Source organism: Odontesthes bonariensis, chromosome 24, assembly GCF_027942865.1.
Source record: "Odontesthes bonariensis isolate fOdoBon6 chromosome 24, fOdoBon6.hap1, whole genome shotgun sequence".
In the NCBI taxonomy this organism is placed as follows: Eukaryota; Metazoa; Chordata; class Actinopteri; order Atheriniformes; family Atherinopsidae; genus Odontesthes; species Odontesthes bonariensis.
In genome coordinates this window covers 21,433,651-21,450,519 of record NC_134529.1, presented here as the reverse complement: position 1 = coordinate 21,450,519, position 16,869 = coordinate 21,433,651, and the positions used below count along the sequence as shown (strand labels likewise).

The 16,869-nt window shown below is 42.8% G+C and overlaps 1 protein-coding gene across 2 annotated transcripts in view; it reads left to right on the top strand.

The window, feature by feature from the left end:
- The window catches only part of cep128 (centrosomal protein 128), a 50,546-nt gene that overhangs the window by 15,259 nt on the left and 18,418 nt on the right, over nt 1-16,869 (top strand). For both annotated transcript variants that reach the window (XR_012768888.1, XM_075459090.1), the window contains exons 14-18: nt 2,628-2,816; nt 3,041-3,502; nt 7,586-7,750; nt 8,583-8,732; nt 16,206-16,265. Coding sequence is in view for 1 of the 2 variants with exons in the window: in XM_075459090.1 (XP_075315205.1) it covers nt 2,628-2,816; nt 3,041-3,502; nt 7,586-7,750; nt 8,583-8,732; nt 16,206-16,265 (1,026 nt within the window). In the remaining variant the exon portion in view is untranslated. The remainder of the gene's footprint in view (nt 1-2,627; nt 2,817-3,040; nt 3,503-7,585; nt 7,751-8,582; nt 8,733-16,205; nt 16,266-16,869) is intronic.

The following is a 16,869-nucleotide window of genomic DNA, read 5'->3' as shown; positions in this document are numbered from 1 at the left end:
GCTAAATAAATTCAGTCTTTTGTCATCTCTGTCCCAACCTTTTGAAGCCCGTTGCTGCCATCAAATTCAGGATGAGCTAATATTCTTCACGAAATTGCCAAACGTCTTAGTTTAAGCGGCTCATATTTTTCTGCGTTATCATGGACGAAATATTCGTTGATGAGTTTTGCAGATTGTTGTATTTTGTTTTCATTTATGTTTTTACACGTTTAGACTTTTTTGGAATTGGTGTCCTAACATAACTTCAGCTTTAGTCACCAAATGTTGTTATTCGACCACGTGTTACTACTCCAGCTTATTTGGCCATTTAATTTTCAATTACAATTATTGATTTAACAATTTATTCATTAATTTACACGTGTTCTCTTTTAACCCTGCATTCATACCTGCGTTATTTTTTTCTGCTCATTTTCCCTGAATTTATTCTCCACAAACATTGTTATTCATGTATTTTATTGTATGTTTACAATGTGTTTCTAAATGAAATCACTGTACACGTTGCTGTTTTTTTTTGTTTTTTTTTAATCTAGAGGATGGATTTATGCCTCTATTATATTCCCTTTACGCTTTCCCCTTGTTTGTTTCCCTGAGGCTCATTTATGTCCAAGTGTTCTTTTTACATTTATCCGTCTCCTCTTTTACATTCCTGTATGTGTTTCAGGGTTCTTTGAGCAAATGAGGAGGCTTTCTTTCAGAGTGTTTCAGAGTTACATTAATTATTGCATGAATAACTCTTCATTTACGGGCATATTACGCGTAAGCCTCTAACTTACTTTGTTGTGTTAGAAGTAGAATCAGTAATGCTTCGGTGGGGACTCCCTTGGGTGGCGAAGGAAACACAGTTTGAAGCGGAACGCTCTGTAATTGTGCAACTCAGAATAAATCAGTGGATGTACTCTTTACAGTAATTGACAGAATATTGACATGTAAAACTGGCATTTTGGACAACTTACACCTCAAAACTGCTAACAGCTCGTTAACGGTTCTCTGATATCATATATATAATATATTAGGGCTGGGTGAGTTAACCTGTTATTATCGCGTTAACTCGTTAGTTATTTAACGCTGATAAATATTTTATCGCGCATTAACACAGGTTTTATTATTTATTTTATTATTGTAAAAGTCTGTTGCTCACAGGCTTTTATTTTGTAAAAGTCTGTTGCTGTTTGCTGTGGAACTGGAGAAGAAAGTAATTGGCGGATCCACCAAACATGGAGAAGGGTACGGAACTTTTACTCTTCCAGACGGCGGAGTCGACAGAACCAAAGTCATCTGTAAACACTGCCAAGTTGAATTGTCTTCTCACCGTAGCAGGTCCAGTCTAAAATATCACTTAAAGGCAAAACACACGATTGATACCAGCAAGTCATTCAATGAAACAGACAGTGGAGCGAGGCTTCTACATAAAAACTACATAAAAATGCTGATGTTAAAAGTGTTTGCACAACAAATGTTATGGCACTTTCATTCATATGGCAGTACATTTAAAATGAAACTAAATGCTAAAAGATATACACTACTTTTGAATTCATTTTTGGAAATGTATATATTATAGCTCTGTTCATAAGCTGTATTTTAAAATTTATTTAAAAAGATAAAATAAGCTCTTTGTGATAGTCCCATTCTATAAAACATGGAAGGTCAGGAGGACTGTTCGCTTAGATTGTGACTTTGCATTGTGTCCTAACATCTTCTTCTGTTAACAAACTCCCTTTAACTTCCCCTTGAGGGACAAAACCTTTTGAGCTTTAGAGAGGATGTTTAGTTTATTTTACCCCGTGGGAGATATTTGTATTTAGGACTTAAATTTGATTACCTGGTGAGAGTGAAGTTTTCATGTGGAGTGGGGGTGAATAGGTTGTTTTCAGCGCGGACATTTTGACTTGTCACAGAATTAAAGGTGGAATTAATTAAATTAAAGATGTGCTACAGCAGGACCTTCACTCAAGTCTATCGCAACCATCATTAATATGCCTGTTCTTTTTTTGGTGAGGCTTGGCAGAGATTACCCCCCCAAAAAAGTAAATTTTCTTGGTTTGACACAGTGATTGGGTTTAGTTAGATAACAAATAGTTGACAGTTCCTATCTTTAGGTTAAAAAGTCACCTCCCAGTGACTTTCAGTCAGTTTGAACAGAGGGAGTCGCCTCCAAACTCAGTCAGCACCGTCGTGCCTCCTCTAACAGACACAGAAAGAAGGACAGACTCCCACCTGGCACATTCTCTGTGATGCGAATTCATTACAGAATAATTTCTGCCCTCTTAATGAATTAGGGAAGAGAATCAAGTGCTCAATTAAATGATTAGGCTCTGAGCAGCAGCAAAGTCTTTGCAAATTCCAGTCAAAGCTGGAGCATTAAAAGCAATCTGCCTTCAACAGACCTGACCATTGTCCCTTATCAGAACGCTGAGTGTTAGCATTTTCCTATCAGCTGAGAGCTGGTACTGCATATGTTTCTCTCCCTCGGTCTTTCTGTCACTTTTTCTCTTCCTCTCATCATTATTGTTAGAACTCCTCTGTGTACGCCATCCTCCTCTTCATTTGTCATTCCTCATTTGCCTTTTTCCCCTCCCTAACCACCCTCCTTCTTTTGCTCCCATCCCTTGATTTTTCTCTCCCTCCAGGCAGCCAGGGAACGAGAGACCTCACAGGCCCAGCTGAAGGCGCTGAGCCAGCAGGCCGAAGCTGCCCGCAGGGAACTTGCTGATATACTGGGCCGCTTGGCCCAGCGCGAAGAAGAGCTCCACCGCAAGGGCGTGGAGCTGTCGGAGACTCAGCAGCGCCACTTGTCACTGCAGCAGGAAATCCGAGAGGTGTGTGGTTCAACATCCAGAAATGGAATTTCAAAACAGTTTTGAAACCATTCAGGTTTTCATTGAGCGATGTGCATAGAAATCCATGTTGTTCCTTCAACTTGTACTGAACTCATTAGAATGCCTGCATTACCTTTTCAACTTAAAATGGAAACTAATGTAACAAAGCACCTTTTGAGTGATTAAATCGAGCTGATAAATCCTAACGAGGCTCCTAACCCCAGGTGAGGGAGGCTTCAGCTGCCCTGGAGCAGGAGACTCAGCATCAGGTCGCCTTCCAAGCCCGGCTGAGAGAAGAGAACCAGAAGTTACAGGAGCAAGCTGAGACCCAAGCCCGTCGGTGTCTGAGGGACCAGGACGCACAAGCTGAGCTCCAGGCTGCCCTTAAGCAGACGACCACAGCACACGCGCAGCTCTCTCAGCGGCTGGCTGAGGAGGAGAGCGCCAGGAAGGAGTTGCAGAGGGGCGCCTCGGAGCTTAAAGCCAAGGTGACAGCTCTGCAGGAAGAGCGGGCTTCTCTGGGCCGGCAGCTGCAGCTTGAGAGAGAGGTGCATCGGAAGGAATTGGACGGCCTGAAGGCCACAGTGGAGGACAGCAGGATGAGGAAGGATCGCGAAGTGCAGGAGATGCTCAAACTGTGTCGTCAGGACCGAGATGAAATACAGGGACAACTGAGAGAGGTTACGGTAGGGCCCTTTTACCAATATCTGTGTGCAGTAGGTTTATAAATGGAACCAGCAAATGGTTAGCTTGGTTGAAAAGTTTAAAAAAAAATCTTCCTGAGTTTCCACTGGTTGTTCGGCAGCTATTTCCGGCCAAGAAATATCCTGGTATTTAATCATTAAGTGCCGATTAAAAGGGAAATAGTGTGTTAATTTGTGAGCTTTAGAGGGGCTGTTAAAGGCAGGGTAGGGGATCTTTTTCTGGAACATTTTTTTACAAATTGCTTGAAATACTCTTCACACCCCCATTGCAACCAATTAATTAAAAGTTTTGACACAAATATGAAAAGTTTTAGTGGCCTCTAGAACGTACAATCTAGGAAAAACAGTATCCAATCATTGTGAACGGACCGTTCACAATGATTGGATACTGATGCCGTCTATCAAACTGCAATCTGCTCCTCCCTCCCCCCACGCCCCGCCCCCCGTGCGCGTACCCTGCTCCGTGAACGAATTACGCGCCCAGAAGCTTGGCAGGAAGCTAAACTAGAGCCATCTTGGCTAGCACCTATTATTATTAAACGTATAGTTAGCATAAACGAAATACTAAATACTAAATACGGCAACGATCGATGCTTGCTGTCAGAACAGCGCTCGTGCACCTTCGTGCTCGTTCATGTACTCTAGAGGCGTGCCTTCGGGGGGAAAGTGAAGAAAAGGGTTGGGACTTTTTACCTGTGTATTTTCAAAATGCAGCTTCGCTGGACTCAAAATCCAGGATCTCCTACCCTACCTTTAAACTGTTATTATTACCTCTGAACAGAGCCATTCAAACTTAAGCTGGCTATACTGAGGCTACATATTCAGTGTTCATACACAAGGGTGGTGTTAATCTCCCCATCTGGCTGTTGTAAGAAAAAATAATGAGCATGTGTTTTTTTTTTTTTGTTTGTTTGTTTTTCCTAGAAATGCTCAACAAATCCTCTCAAAAGCGCTGCTGATCGCTGGATACTTTTTCGATTGTCACGCGTTTCCTAATTTGTGAAATCTTTTCACCGAATGCCACGATCTAATTGACATTTAGAATATCATTGGCTCCCACCTTACATGTGGAGCAGGGCAACTTGCCTCAGCCACGAAACAGCTGGCACATTTCTGAGTAGACAAAATTCTCATTTAGTTCTCAATAATTATTATTATTTTTTTTTTGGCCAGGCGTTTGTCCTCTGAGTACAAGTTAACCAAGGGTTGCTAAGCTGTTAATGGCGTGCATTGCCCCCATGGATTTCCTCGTCCATGCCAGAACCACAAGGCTGAATATTTAAAAACCAACACATCAGACTTCAGAAGACTCATTAATGCTGTGCTGGAGATATGAGACTCCTCTTAACTCTCTCCCCCGGCACCCATCCTCCTCTTTACCTTCTGTATCTCAAATGGTGAGCCCCCCCTGGGCACGCTGTTCCTTAAGGGGCATGGTCCTCCCTGATATGGTTGAGTTTAGTCCATTAGCTTTGCCGAATGGCATTAATATCCGACATAGCTCATTGTGATGGTGTCGTTTCCTTGTGCGGAAAGGACAAGGGCGTTTGCTGGAGTGTTTTTAAAATGCCAGCCTAAGGGTGCACCAGATGTCCCACAGAAGCCCACCTAATATTCATGCAGCATAGCTGGTAGCCTGTGTTGCAATTGTGATACAGCTACCTGTCAGTAAAAAGATGAAGATGTTCTAATTCATTTCTTTGTCCTCTCACTCCTGATTTCCTTTTCACTGCCTTCACTCCTCTCTTTCTGCCACCCTGTGATTCGGATTTTGCTCTCTCACTACCAGCTCTTCCCTTTTCTCTTTTTTCTTCCCCCCCCCCCCGAATTCTCAGTCATTGTTCAGTCCTCTTTATTATAGTTTCATTATGTTGTGATGATGACATTAACGGAGAGGCTTTAAAGTGCGGGACTATGACTTCAGAATCTTGGTCTTCTAAGGCCAGAACCCACCTGTGGCCAGTCATGTGACTCGAATGAAGTGCCCCTGCTAGCACTATTAAGAAGGGTCTGTATGTGCCTACACAGATCACAGGCTGTGGGAGTGTGTTTTGAGCTGTGATATAGTGTCTTGAAATCAGCTGAACTACCTACATAGTTCATAGGAAACCCTATAACACCTAATCCTGACTGAAAGCGAGCGAGCGAAACTGACGCGATACGACAATGAAATTTCGCGAGGGTGTTCTGATATGTAGCGTGACGATTTTGTCGGGAGTGATTCTATTGGTTCAGAAAGTACTCACTTGAAACACCGAGTTCTCTGGCTCCCTTTGGTTCAGATCTTTGTGGTACGGGTGTTTGGGGTCATTAACCATTGGGTGCTGTTCCACGGTAAAGATCAGCTTCTCCTTGTCCATTATTCCCTGAATGATGCTAGCTTGTTGCTAACTAGCTGGTCAACAGGAAGCAGCGTCTTCATTTCAACCAATAAGAAGTGTTTAGGGGCGGGCCGCCGCCGCGAAATGTCGTCCAGATAGAGACGGCGCGGGCGATTTTTATAAGGGGTCTGCGTCATCGCTGGACTGAGCGACATCGCTCAGGAAAGGCTGATTGAAAAGTACGCATTCTAATCACTTTGTATCAATCGCTCGCTCGCGTTCAGTCAGAATGAGGTGTAACAGTTTTTTTTCTCTCTTTTCTTTTTATAAAGCCTAAACTAGCCTGCCAGCTTATGCCAGCAGGCGGCATAGCTGTACCTTTTTAAAGCGACTAAACTCAGATTTCAACTATAAAAATCACGACTACTTTTATTTTCCTAAAACTATTTGTGATGACAGGACTGTGGGTCGTATAGCTCCGGTTATTTCTCTGCCTTAGTAGTTCACCGCTCCTCAGCCATTTATTGCAGATGTGTTTGTGCGACAGCATTCTAATGAAGGCAAAGAAGGAAAGAACAAAAACTGAAGCACCGCAGTGGAGCTGCTGTGGAATGGCAGCAAGGATCTACGTACCTGTGTGGAAGCGAATTCAGGAGCAGCGACGGTTGAAAATAAGACAAGAAGTTGCACCGGGCCACATGCCATAGATGTTCTATTGGCTCATTACACAATTATGTCTGTTTGCACAGCACAGAATGACAGAATTATGAATTCAGCCTGTCAGTAAATGTAAATGTACTTTATTTATACAGCCCTTTACAGATAATCCTAACGATGTACCAAAGTGCTTAACAACAGAATAAAAAATAAAGAGAAGAATGAGTAAATACAATAAAAGAACAGTGAAAGCAATAAAATACAACAAAATCGAATAAGATAAAATAAGATAAAAGTGTCATCATACTACTGGCTATTAAAAGCAATCCTAGATTAGTAGGTTTTTAGCCTAGATTTGAAGAGGCCCAGGTCAGAAATAAGACGCAGTTCGACAGGGAGCTTATTGCAGAGCCTGGGGGCAGCTTTGGGAAAAGGCTCGGTCACCCCAGGGTTTGTATTTTGACCTGGGCACTTCCAGCAAAAATTGATTTGTTGACCTCAGAGCTCTACCAGGATTGCGGACTGTTAAAAGCTCAGATAAATATGATGGGGCGAGGCCGTTAGAGCTTTAAAAACAAACATTAAAAGTTTAAAATCAATTCTATAAAGGACAGGAAGCCAATGGAGGGAGGTAAGAACAGGAGTGATGTGCACATGTCTGTTAGTGTTGGTTAAAATACGGGCAGCAGCGTTTTGCACAAGTTGAAGGCGACTGAGAGAAGACTGGGAGACGCCGACATAAAGTGCATTGCATTAGTCTAACCTTGAACTTATTAGGGCATGGATGGCTTTCTCAAGGTCATGACAACTTAAAAACAATTCAACTTTGGCCAGGAGACGCAACTGGAAAAAACTAGTCCTGATGACATTGTTAATTTGTTTGTCCAACAATCTTAAGAGCCACCAAACGTGTTTGAGGTGCGCAGGTGAATTGGGCATGCTCTATTGTATCTGATCTCCGCAGCCGAGGTTTATTTTTTAAACGATGACTCTTGAAAGTACCGCGTGCTTGTGTTTCCAGACAAACCCGGCAGCCTCGATGATCTCAAATGATGTCAATCTCTTCTCACCGTCCATTCTCTACTAGGACGACGCAGCGTCGGACAAGGAGCTGTGCGGGGCGCTGCAGATCAAGCTGGACAGGATGAAGGATGAGTGCGACAAGCTGGCGGCACAGCTGAGCTCAAAGGAAGAGGCACGTTCAATTCTTCACAGAAAATACCAGCTCCTCAAACAGGAACTGGGAGAAAAAGTAAGCCGCAACCTCATCTGCTGTGTTTTTGAATGTTTTTCACCTGCACCTCGCAGGTTAACAACCCCAAAAAGTGTGCTTAGCAGGTTTGCTACTTTTCCTCTGGACTTTTGAGCTCATGTCTCGTAAAATCTATTATTCCACAAAATATTATGGATATACTTTGTAAATAAGTTGCAGTTTAACAAAAAGAAAAAACCCTGAATTTAGAAAGAAATTTAGTTGATCTGGTAAGGTTGCGTGATCATTTAAAACAAAGGAAACTTCGAAGGTTAAACAATGTTTAATAGGCTATATTATAAGGAGTATTTTTTTTTTCAATTTGTCCTTAGGTGTTCTTACGCTGATGAAGTATTGAGCTCGGTTCACCTTCCTGACAGGGCCCTGATAAGACGGGAGCATGTATTGATTTCATACTGGTTGATTGCAGAAAACAGGCTCTTTTTAATGTAACATGGGAGCTTTATTTTCTCAGAGACAGGATAATGAACCACAGTCCCAAGCCAGCACTGATCACCGGGTTCTTGTCCTCTGATATATCGATTGGCTTCGTCCTGGTAGAGATCCTGAACTTATTAAAGCTCCTGGCCCAGGAAGGAAACATTCCGAGTTATGTTTATTTTTATTTTTTTATTTTATTTTTTTTAAAGAAAACCGACTGCCTCTCTGAGGTCTAAAGTTTTCTGTCTGTAGGGGCAAGAAAAATACTGCGTACTCAGATAGATAAAAAACCTGCTCTAAATCAATGTCTTGTAAGATGCAAATGGCGCTGCTGAGACCCCCAGGAAGTGATCATTTGCAACGATTAGCATCTCTCTGCTGTTCTCCACAGGTCAGGTCGGGTGAGCAGAGACGTGCGTTGGAGTCCGAGAAGAGAGTGTTCCAAATGGAAACCGAGCAAGAGGCCCTCCTTTCATCTTTGGGCGAGGAGCTGGACTCTGCGTGCCGAAGCCTGGCTGTGAACGGAGAAGACAAACTACAGGTATTTCCTTTCCTTATGGTTTCTTTTTTTCCCTTTAACTTGGTCATTTAGAAGAATAAGAAGCTTTGTTGTCATCCCACAAGAATACAACAAAATTGCGTTTGGCAGCATCGCTTGTAGCGGCTACAATGTCACAAGTATAGAACATAATACAGGTAATAAAGGTGGATCTCCTCTAGGCGTGGGAGTGGGGAGCCAGTGATCCACTGAGCAGTCTTGATGACCCGCTGTTGTGTTTAAAGCTGCATTTAGAAAATTTAGACAACAAGGGTACAAAACAAGGATTGGGTCCTTATTCACTACTTGGCTTTTAATTTACAAGATGCTGAATTTTCTTAATTGGCTCTTTGTCTGGGCTTCTCCGGAGCTCACTCGCACGAATTGCACCCTTCGTGTTCAGGTTGAAGCTGCGTGTCTCTTTCTGTCTCTTCTTATTTGGCCTTTCGCCGTTATTAGGAAAAGAAACAAGCAAACTGGAGTCTTACTAACTTTGGCTGTCTGTCAGTGCTTTCTGAAAACAGGTCTCTACAGTTTGTAGAGTTACTGAGAGAAGGGAGACCTTTGTTTCTTTAGCAGTCTTGTTTTGTTCCACTGTGTTGCCTCTTGCTGCTGCTTCTAACTGGCTTTTCTGTTGATGCAGGAAATCGGATCAGATAGAACTGTCACAGATGTGTTCATCTAAACACTTGTTTAATTTATGTTTGCGGGCAAATGGTCAGAAATGCAGTTATTTTGTTACATTTGTGTGCTCCTACAGAAACTGGCATGATGTGAAGCCTTATTTGCTGCTGGTTCGGATGTGCACAAAATGAGCAATGAGAAAGTTTGTTGAGTCTGGTTTTTGCTTTTTATCCTTGTGGCTCGCATTGGTAAACAGCTGCAGGGTCCTATGTCTGTCCAACATGTTGTTTTATTTTGTGGTAGTCCATTTAGCCTTTATTGTTTTTAGTTTTTTTTTTTTTTTTTTACCCATTGCAGGTATGACAGACTTTATATTTGGAGAAGCCAGATCGAACTGATGTCCAGTATCAAGTTATCGGTTATGTGTCGTCTATGGGGCGGTGTCAGGAAAAAAACAGAAACTAATTATCAGATGCTTAAATGTACGCTTAAATACTCATTTGCAACAGTATCGATGCCAACGGTGCTGTTTTCCCCCTTTTCTCCAGTTGATGCACAACTTTGCACGGCACCACTGCGCACACTCGGGCCGAAAGCCCCCCCCTCACTCACAGCTGCCGTCAGCATACAACTAACCCTGCATTATTGTTATTCTAAACTTCACCACGACTCCAGACTGAGAACACTTCGATGTATCCTGCCGCCAAATTTGGAGACAACTAGGTGCGACTTGTGAATATGACTTGACCTCAAACTTTAAACACAAGACCTTTGTAAAGCTACGCTGATGATTCGCCAATGATGCGTCAGCTTTTTAACGGCAAGAATCACCTCATCAGTCGGTAGAGGAGTCTGTATCCCAATAAACGCAGATGTCTCCACCCTGATGACTTGACTCGACACAAAAGCACACATTGATATTTATTCCATCTCGAACAGGAACAGATAGTTTGGCCTACAGAAATGGCACACTGCTGTTCTATCTTGAAGGGTGAGATTTAAATCCAGTTTGGTTTTCTCATAAAAAGTCACATTTGTGACATTTCCCCCTCAGAATGAAACAGAAGTTTGATTCTTTCTGTAAACTGTCTGTTTAGAACCCAAGCAGCCTTGTAGTCCAGATGTTCGAACATTGATGATGAAGACTGTGGCCTTATTTATTAAAGACATTTCACGCCTTTATTTCAAACATTTATTCATTTCAAAAGTGGGAAAGAAGTGTTGCTACTCTCCAGCGTGTTTTTTATTTTTATTTTTTATATAGCTTTTTGAGTACTTTTTGACGTACATGGGAAAGGTTCGTTCTTAAATACATGTGTTGGTTTAAAATGTGTTATAGTCTGCAGCTTAGATGCCACTTAGTGTCTGGCCCAACTGAATTTGTAGTTGAAATAGCCCTGGTATAGACTGTTGATTATTTCCCTGGGTGTAGGTTTCAAGTTTGAAATTCTAGTATCGTGACAACCCTAATGAAGCATACAGAACAAATGAATATATACTACAAATGTACTATATAACCATACACCCATGCAATGATATTTCAGCGCTGTCCAAAAGGAGGGAAAAAGCCGCCCTGCAGAAGCATCTAATTCCTAATGCACTGATAAATAAATGGCATACACACACACACACACACACACACACACACACGCTTGAAGCTAGTTTTCCTCTGCTGCTCTGGGCTAATTAACCCAGCCTGCTCTGATCTGCTCCTATAGATTTCTCATTCTGGTCCAGTGGTTACGCCTTCAGACATGCGAGCCAACACCTTGGCTCATCTGTTATCCGTCATGTAGGAAAAGAAGTCAAACTTACCAGCGATTGGCTTAATGAGGGTGATCATTAACAGTTAAAAGCTTTTATTAGGAGTGTGTTACCCCCTGTTTGCTTAAGAGGCACTACTGCATGTGTAAAGATGGCAAAAGTCAAATGGAACCCTGACTAATATGATCTGTATGGCTTATCAGATTACAGGGACAGCCCACTCGCGTGTTTTTATGCTTTACAATCCAAAGTAGTGAAATCTACGGCTGTTAAGCTGTGTGTAATGCTGCGATTCAGCCCCTCTCTCGCACCCTCACGACACATCATAACACACAGGATCAATACGCAGTCACGCCAACTAGATTTAGCTATTTTTAGACCTCTTTTCAGATCTCTTTTCAGATCCGTTCAGCTCATTTTGCTTTGCCGTAAAGCAACCAGCGAAAAATGTAGCAACCTTTGAAACAAAACTGAATCGCGCTCTCTGCAAGACTAGCAAGGCTGGAATCCCTGCTTCCCTCTGCTTTCTGTGGGTAACAGTGACTTTTAGACGGTGTGTTTGGCAGCAGGGGTATGGCCAGCAATTAGGCTGCATCCACATTGCTCTGAACTTAAAGGGATAGTTTGCCTCTTTTGACATGAAGCTGTATGACATTCCATACTAGCAATATCGTTTATGAACATTGACTTACCCCTACTGCGTACTGTGAGCCGAGGTCCGGCCTCGTTTTGGCATTGACGAAAGTAGTCCGGCTTGTTGGCTGGGGTTTAAGAAATAAAGCGTTTTGCTTCTCAAAACAATATGCGTTCAAAAGAGTAATACATTTGCATCACAAAATCATTCTCCAGGAAAAAGTCTGACCTCACAATTGCTTGGCGCTATTTTCTCTCCCTTCGTATCACTGCGTGCTGTATAGATCGTGCAGACCGAGCAGTCCCCTGCTTCCGAGCAGTAAACACCGTGAAACAGGCGCACAGGTGGCAATCATGGAGTGATACGAAGGGAGAGAAAATAGTGCCAAGAGGCGAACTATTCCTTTAAAACGATGGCAGAAAATGCCAATATGAAGTTATTAAATAAATCGGTCCATAGTCCATCATGGACACTTTAACTCAAAATATGTGATGAGCCTGAAGGAGTTTTGAAAAAAAAAAGTTTTTACAACATATGTAATTACAACATAAAAGTCTTGTTCGTGAGGGTTCCTTTTAAGAAAAACTGAAGAAAATTGTGTGTTTGCTGTTGAGGAATGTTGAGAGAAAAAGAAGGCTCTTGTTTGAATCTACCTGTAGTGGGTTTAGATCTCATATTTTGACTTTTTACTGCAGAGCCACTGTCCAGGATCGGAGTTACAATTGGTCCCACAGATTTAGTTAAACCTCTGTTCACGGCGTGAGGTCTGGATACGGCTGCGTTTTTGTCTGAGTGGAAGCCGTCACGCATACCTTCATCGCTTCGATCTAGTCGCAACTTTGTCGAGACTTGCTAAATAATCTTTATGGACAGACTAGGGGTGGGCGATATGTATCGTTTGCGAAATTATCGTGAATGTTGTTTTGACGATGAGTAATTTTGCAATATCGAGATAGATAGATATATATATATATATATTTTTTTTTTTTTCAATCGCCAAAAATCAATAAAGTGCGGCGCCAGTGGTCCTCTACCCTTACCACGGCGCCACGCCCTGCTTTGAACACTCTATTTTTTTCAAAGTAAACGCTTCGGACCCAGCGGGACACTCAGCTAAGAGCATCGAGGTGGCGCCGAGAGGCAGGGGCTGGGAGATAGACGGCAGCTCGCCTCACGGCGGACCGTCACCTCGATCACGAGATCCAACTACCAGCTTTTTAACTGCAGCAACTTTAAGATACGCTATTGGAGCTGGAATTACCGCGGCTGCTGGCACCAGACTTGCCCTTCAATTGATCCCCGTTAAAGGATTTAAAGAGTCCTGTATTGTTATTTTTCGTCACTACCGGCTCCCCGAGTCGGGAGTGAGTAATTTGCGCGCCTGCTGCCTTCCTTGGATGTGGGAGCCGTTTCTCAGGCTCCCTCTCCGGAGGGAGAAGTAGCCTGAGAAACGGCTCGAGGTTATCTAGAGTCATCAAAGTGGCCGCGGCACCCCGAGAGGCACCCCGCATGGGTTTTGGGTCTGATAAATGCACGCATCCCCGAAGGTCAGCACTCGTTTGCATGTATTAGCTCTAGAATTGCCACAGTTATCCAAGTAACGGTAGAGCGATCAAAGGAACCACAACTGATTTAATGAGCCATTCGCAGTTTCACTGTAGCCTACCGGCCGTGTGTGCTTAGACTTGCATGCTTGTGTTCATTTTATTGTGATCTTAATGCAAGTTTTAATTTTTTTTTTAAAATATCGTCAAAATGTCTTTATCGTGAAAATCCTAAAAAATATCGAGATATTTTCTTTTGCCCATATCGCCCACCCCTAGGACAGACTCGCTTTTTTGCTCGTGAGAAAACCGACATTTGCTGGCAATCTGTCTTCTGACATTAAAGGGAAGATTTGCTTTCTCTTGCAGTCAGAATTTCTAACCATGATGAATATTGCAACGTACGGCGAGATGTTGGTAAATTACACCTCGTGATAAGTTGTGCGTCCGCTGAGGAGTCTCCTGATTGTGTCCCAATTAGTGAAAAGTTTCCTCCTTTATTATCCACTGAAGAGCTGATCACACGCCAGATTAAGATGACTCCGTGTAAGATTGAGATTGCGCACCTCCTGTGGACACTTATCACGTTTCGTTTTCTTCAGTCTCTGCTGTTAACTGACTAATGAAGATGAATACCAAAGTAAGAAGCTCTTTCTTTGCCGTCTGCCTGAACGTTCGCCACTTTTCCTTTTTTTCAAAATCTTGCCACCTTTTCTGTTTTTTCTCAGTGGAAAGTTGGAAATGTCGTCCTTAAAAACAACACATCCACAGATTTCCTCCCATTCCAGAAGTGATCCACGCGGCAGCATATTTAGAGGAGCAGTTGCAGGTCTGCTGAGAAAATAGTGGCATTTTGTTCGCTTCAAGCCCACAGACGGCACTTTCAACTCCCTGCTTACTTGTTAAGTTTTTCCAAACAGTTTCACCTCCGTTTTGTCTGCCGCTGTGCCAAGCAGCCTTTGATGGTTCAAGTAAGAGTTAAGGGAGCGCGAGCGAGAAGCTCAGACGTGTTTCATCCTCCTACACAGTCACATGATCTGACGTACGGCCTGCGCTGCCTCAGACAGGGAGCTCTGCACAGCAATACCACTCCGATGCCATACTTTGAGCTGCCACAGCGACAACCTGTAAACATTTGCAGGAAAAGTCTCTTTAACGCCTGTTTGGTGGCGGTGTTGATTGCTGAGGATCGGGACAGAAAGGGTCCTGATAAGTCTGCTGTTTTTCAGTGTTGATTTGGGTGTAGTTGGGCATGAAAAAGCGGCCTTGCTGTTTTGTGTCAACTCTCTTCACGGCCGTTATATTGGACGGTAACTTTAAATATGGATGTTTGTGCAAAGACACCACAGATTTTAAAACGTGGATGTTTCAGATACGTTTTCAACAGAGAAGCACAGGAGATCTGTATGATTACCACCGTCTCCCGGTGGACATCACAGATTACTGTGATTAATTTAGTTTTGCCAAATGTCATAATGACTGCTGACAAAAATGACTCTCCTCTGTTAATGATGAACGATAAGCAGTTAGGGCTAGAGGAAGAGCTTTCTTGTAAAGTCTTTCCAGACAGGAAAACATCTAAATTAGTGGAACACCTTCTTCTCTCTTGCTTTCTCTGGGTCTACTTTGAACCCAAATTCATGGCATACTCGGAGTAAATTGAGTGACCTATCAGTAACCATCAGAATTTTTTTTATTTTTTTTTAATTTTTATTTATTTATTTATTTATTTTTTAAATATTTTTTGGGGCTATTTATGCCTTTAATGGATAGGACAGTTGGAGAGAGACAGGAAGCAGGGGGCAGAGAGAGGGGGAAGACATGCAGCAAAGGGCCGTCCAGTGCGGGACTCGAACCGGGGCCAGCTGCAGTGAGGACTAAGCCTCTGTACATGGGGCGGCTGCTTAACCCACTACGCCACCGACCACCCCTGTGCCATCAGAATTTGAGTATGAATTTCTAATATTGAATTTTTATAGCATCAAAATCAGACTTTCAACATCTAAAAAAAAATTCAGTGGAAAAAAATTCTACTTAAAAAAAGTCAGTGGAAAAAGAACCAGACAGGGAGAAGCAATCGATCCCTGTCTCATTTAATCCAACGGCAGCCAATCAAGTTACGCTCCATTGGAAAGATATGCAAAATTGCTTTGCATATGTCGAACTGTAAGAATCTCCTCTCTCCAACTGTGTTTGCGTTCAGCAGAACTCGTGTATGACGCAAAGTGGCCTCGACACTTTGGCAAAGAGAGGGCTTCACACTTCGGCTGACTTCATCTACCCTGTTCCTCAGTCCTCAGTGAAAATGCAGACGGCCAAGAGCTGAAATAACGTGTTAGCTCCTTTTATTTAAAAAGGAAAAAAAGCCCCGGGCTGTTTCAGTTATGCGGTGCTTAAGCTGTGCTTATAAGCTGTGCTTATCTGCATATCTGTCTTTTTGTTTTTGAATGTGCGGCTCGGGTGTCTGTGTCGGCCATTAAAAGTCGGCAGTTGGTTTGCATTTCTGATGCTGACAAGCCTGCGTGGCAGGACGGAACACAGTCCCTGAGCTCATTTTTATGACACACAACCCCTGCTCAAAGGTGTGCATGCGCCAGTGTGTGTTGTGCGATGGGCTGTTTAACACACACACACACGCAGCAATTTAAGTTGGCAGCTGCTCCTCACCAACGTTAGGGGTTTGACTGGAGGCCCTTTCTTTCATCTGATTTCCATCTTCTTGTTTGTCCATCCACATTTTTATCCACTTTGTTTCTCCCGCAGTTTCTCTGTATTGATATTTTTTGTCCATTCAGACGACTAACATCCATTGTATTCAGATTTCATGAAAAAAAACTAGATGAATGCATATGCATGCTAGAAATGGGAGGAATGCTCACATTTGCATTTAACTCTGTCCTGCTTTAACAGGCCATCTCCCAGAGACCTGGATTAGCGAAGGATTCACACCGCTGGCTCGCTGAGACAAAGGTAAGGTAATGCTATTACCAAGAACATCGTGCTTACTCCTAGACACAGAAACCTGCTGCTTTATGCCGGCTGCTTGATTGACTATTGTGTCGGTGTCAGATTTATTTGATTCTTCTCCAGACAAATTAAAACACGGTTTTCTGGTTTTCCACAGTATGTAGTAGATAGCAATACTGGCTTAATCTTTATTGTTACTCAGCCGACGGTCCAAGTGAGCCAGGCTCATAAAGGGCTCAACATTAGTGGTTACGCGCTGCCCGGGGGAACTAAATTTCTGTGTTTGGGCAAATGGAAAGTGTCATGTCGTTGTCCGATGGAGCAAGTGAAAATAAATGTTTTTGCTTTTTTTTTTTTTTTGTATGGTCATTAGCCGTCTAGCTGCTTTGTGCCCAGTCTGTCTACCAATCGCAGACTGCGTTAACAACTCGTGGACCAATCGCACCCGTTTTTCTCCTGCTGTGGCGCTTACAGTGTCAGCTGGATGAAATTGGGTTTTAAATGCTCCTCAGGCCAATAAAACTAAATGGGGAAAGAAAAGAAGAAGAAGAAGTGGTGCAACATGAAACGAAGTAAAAGTACAGAAAGTTTCCCTTAGCTTGCTACA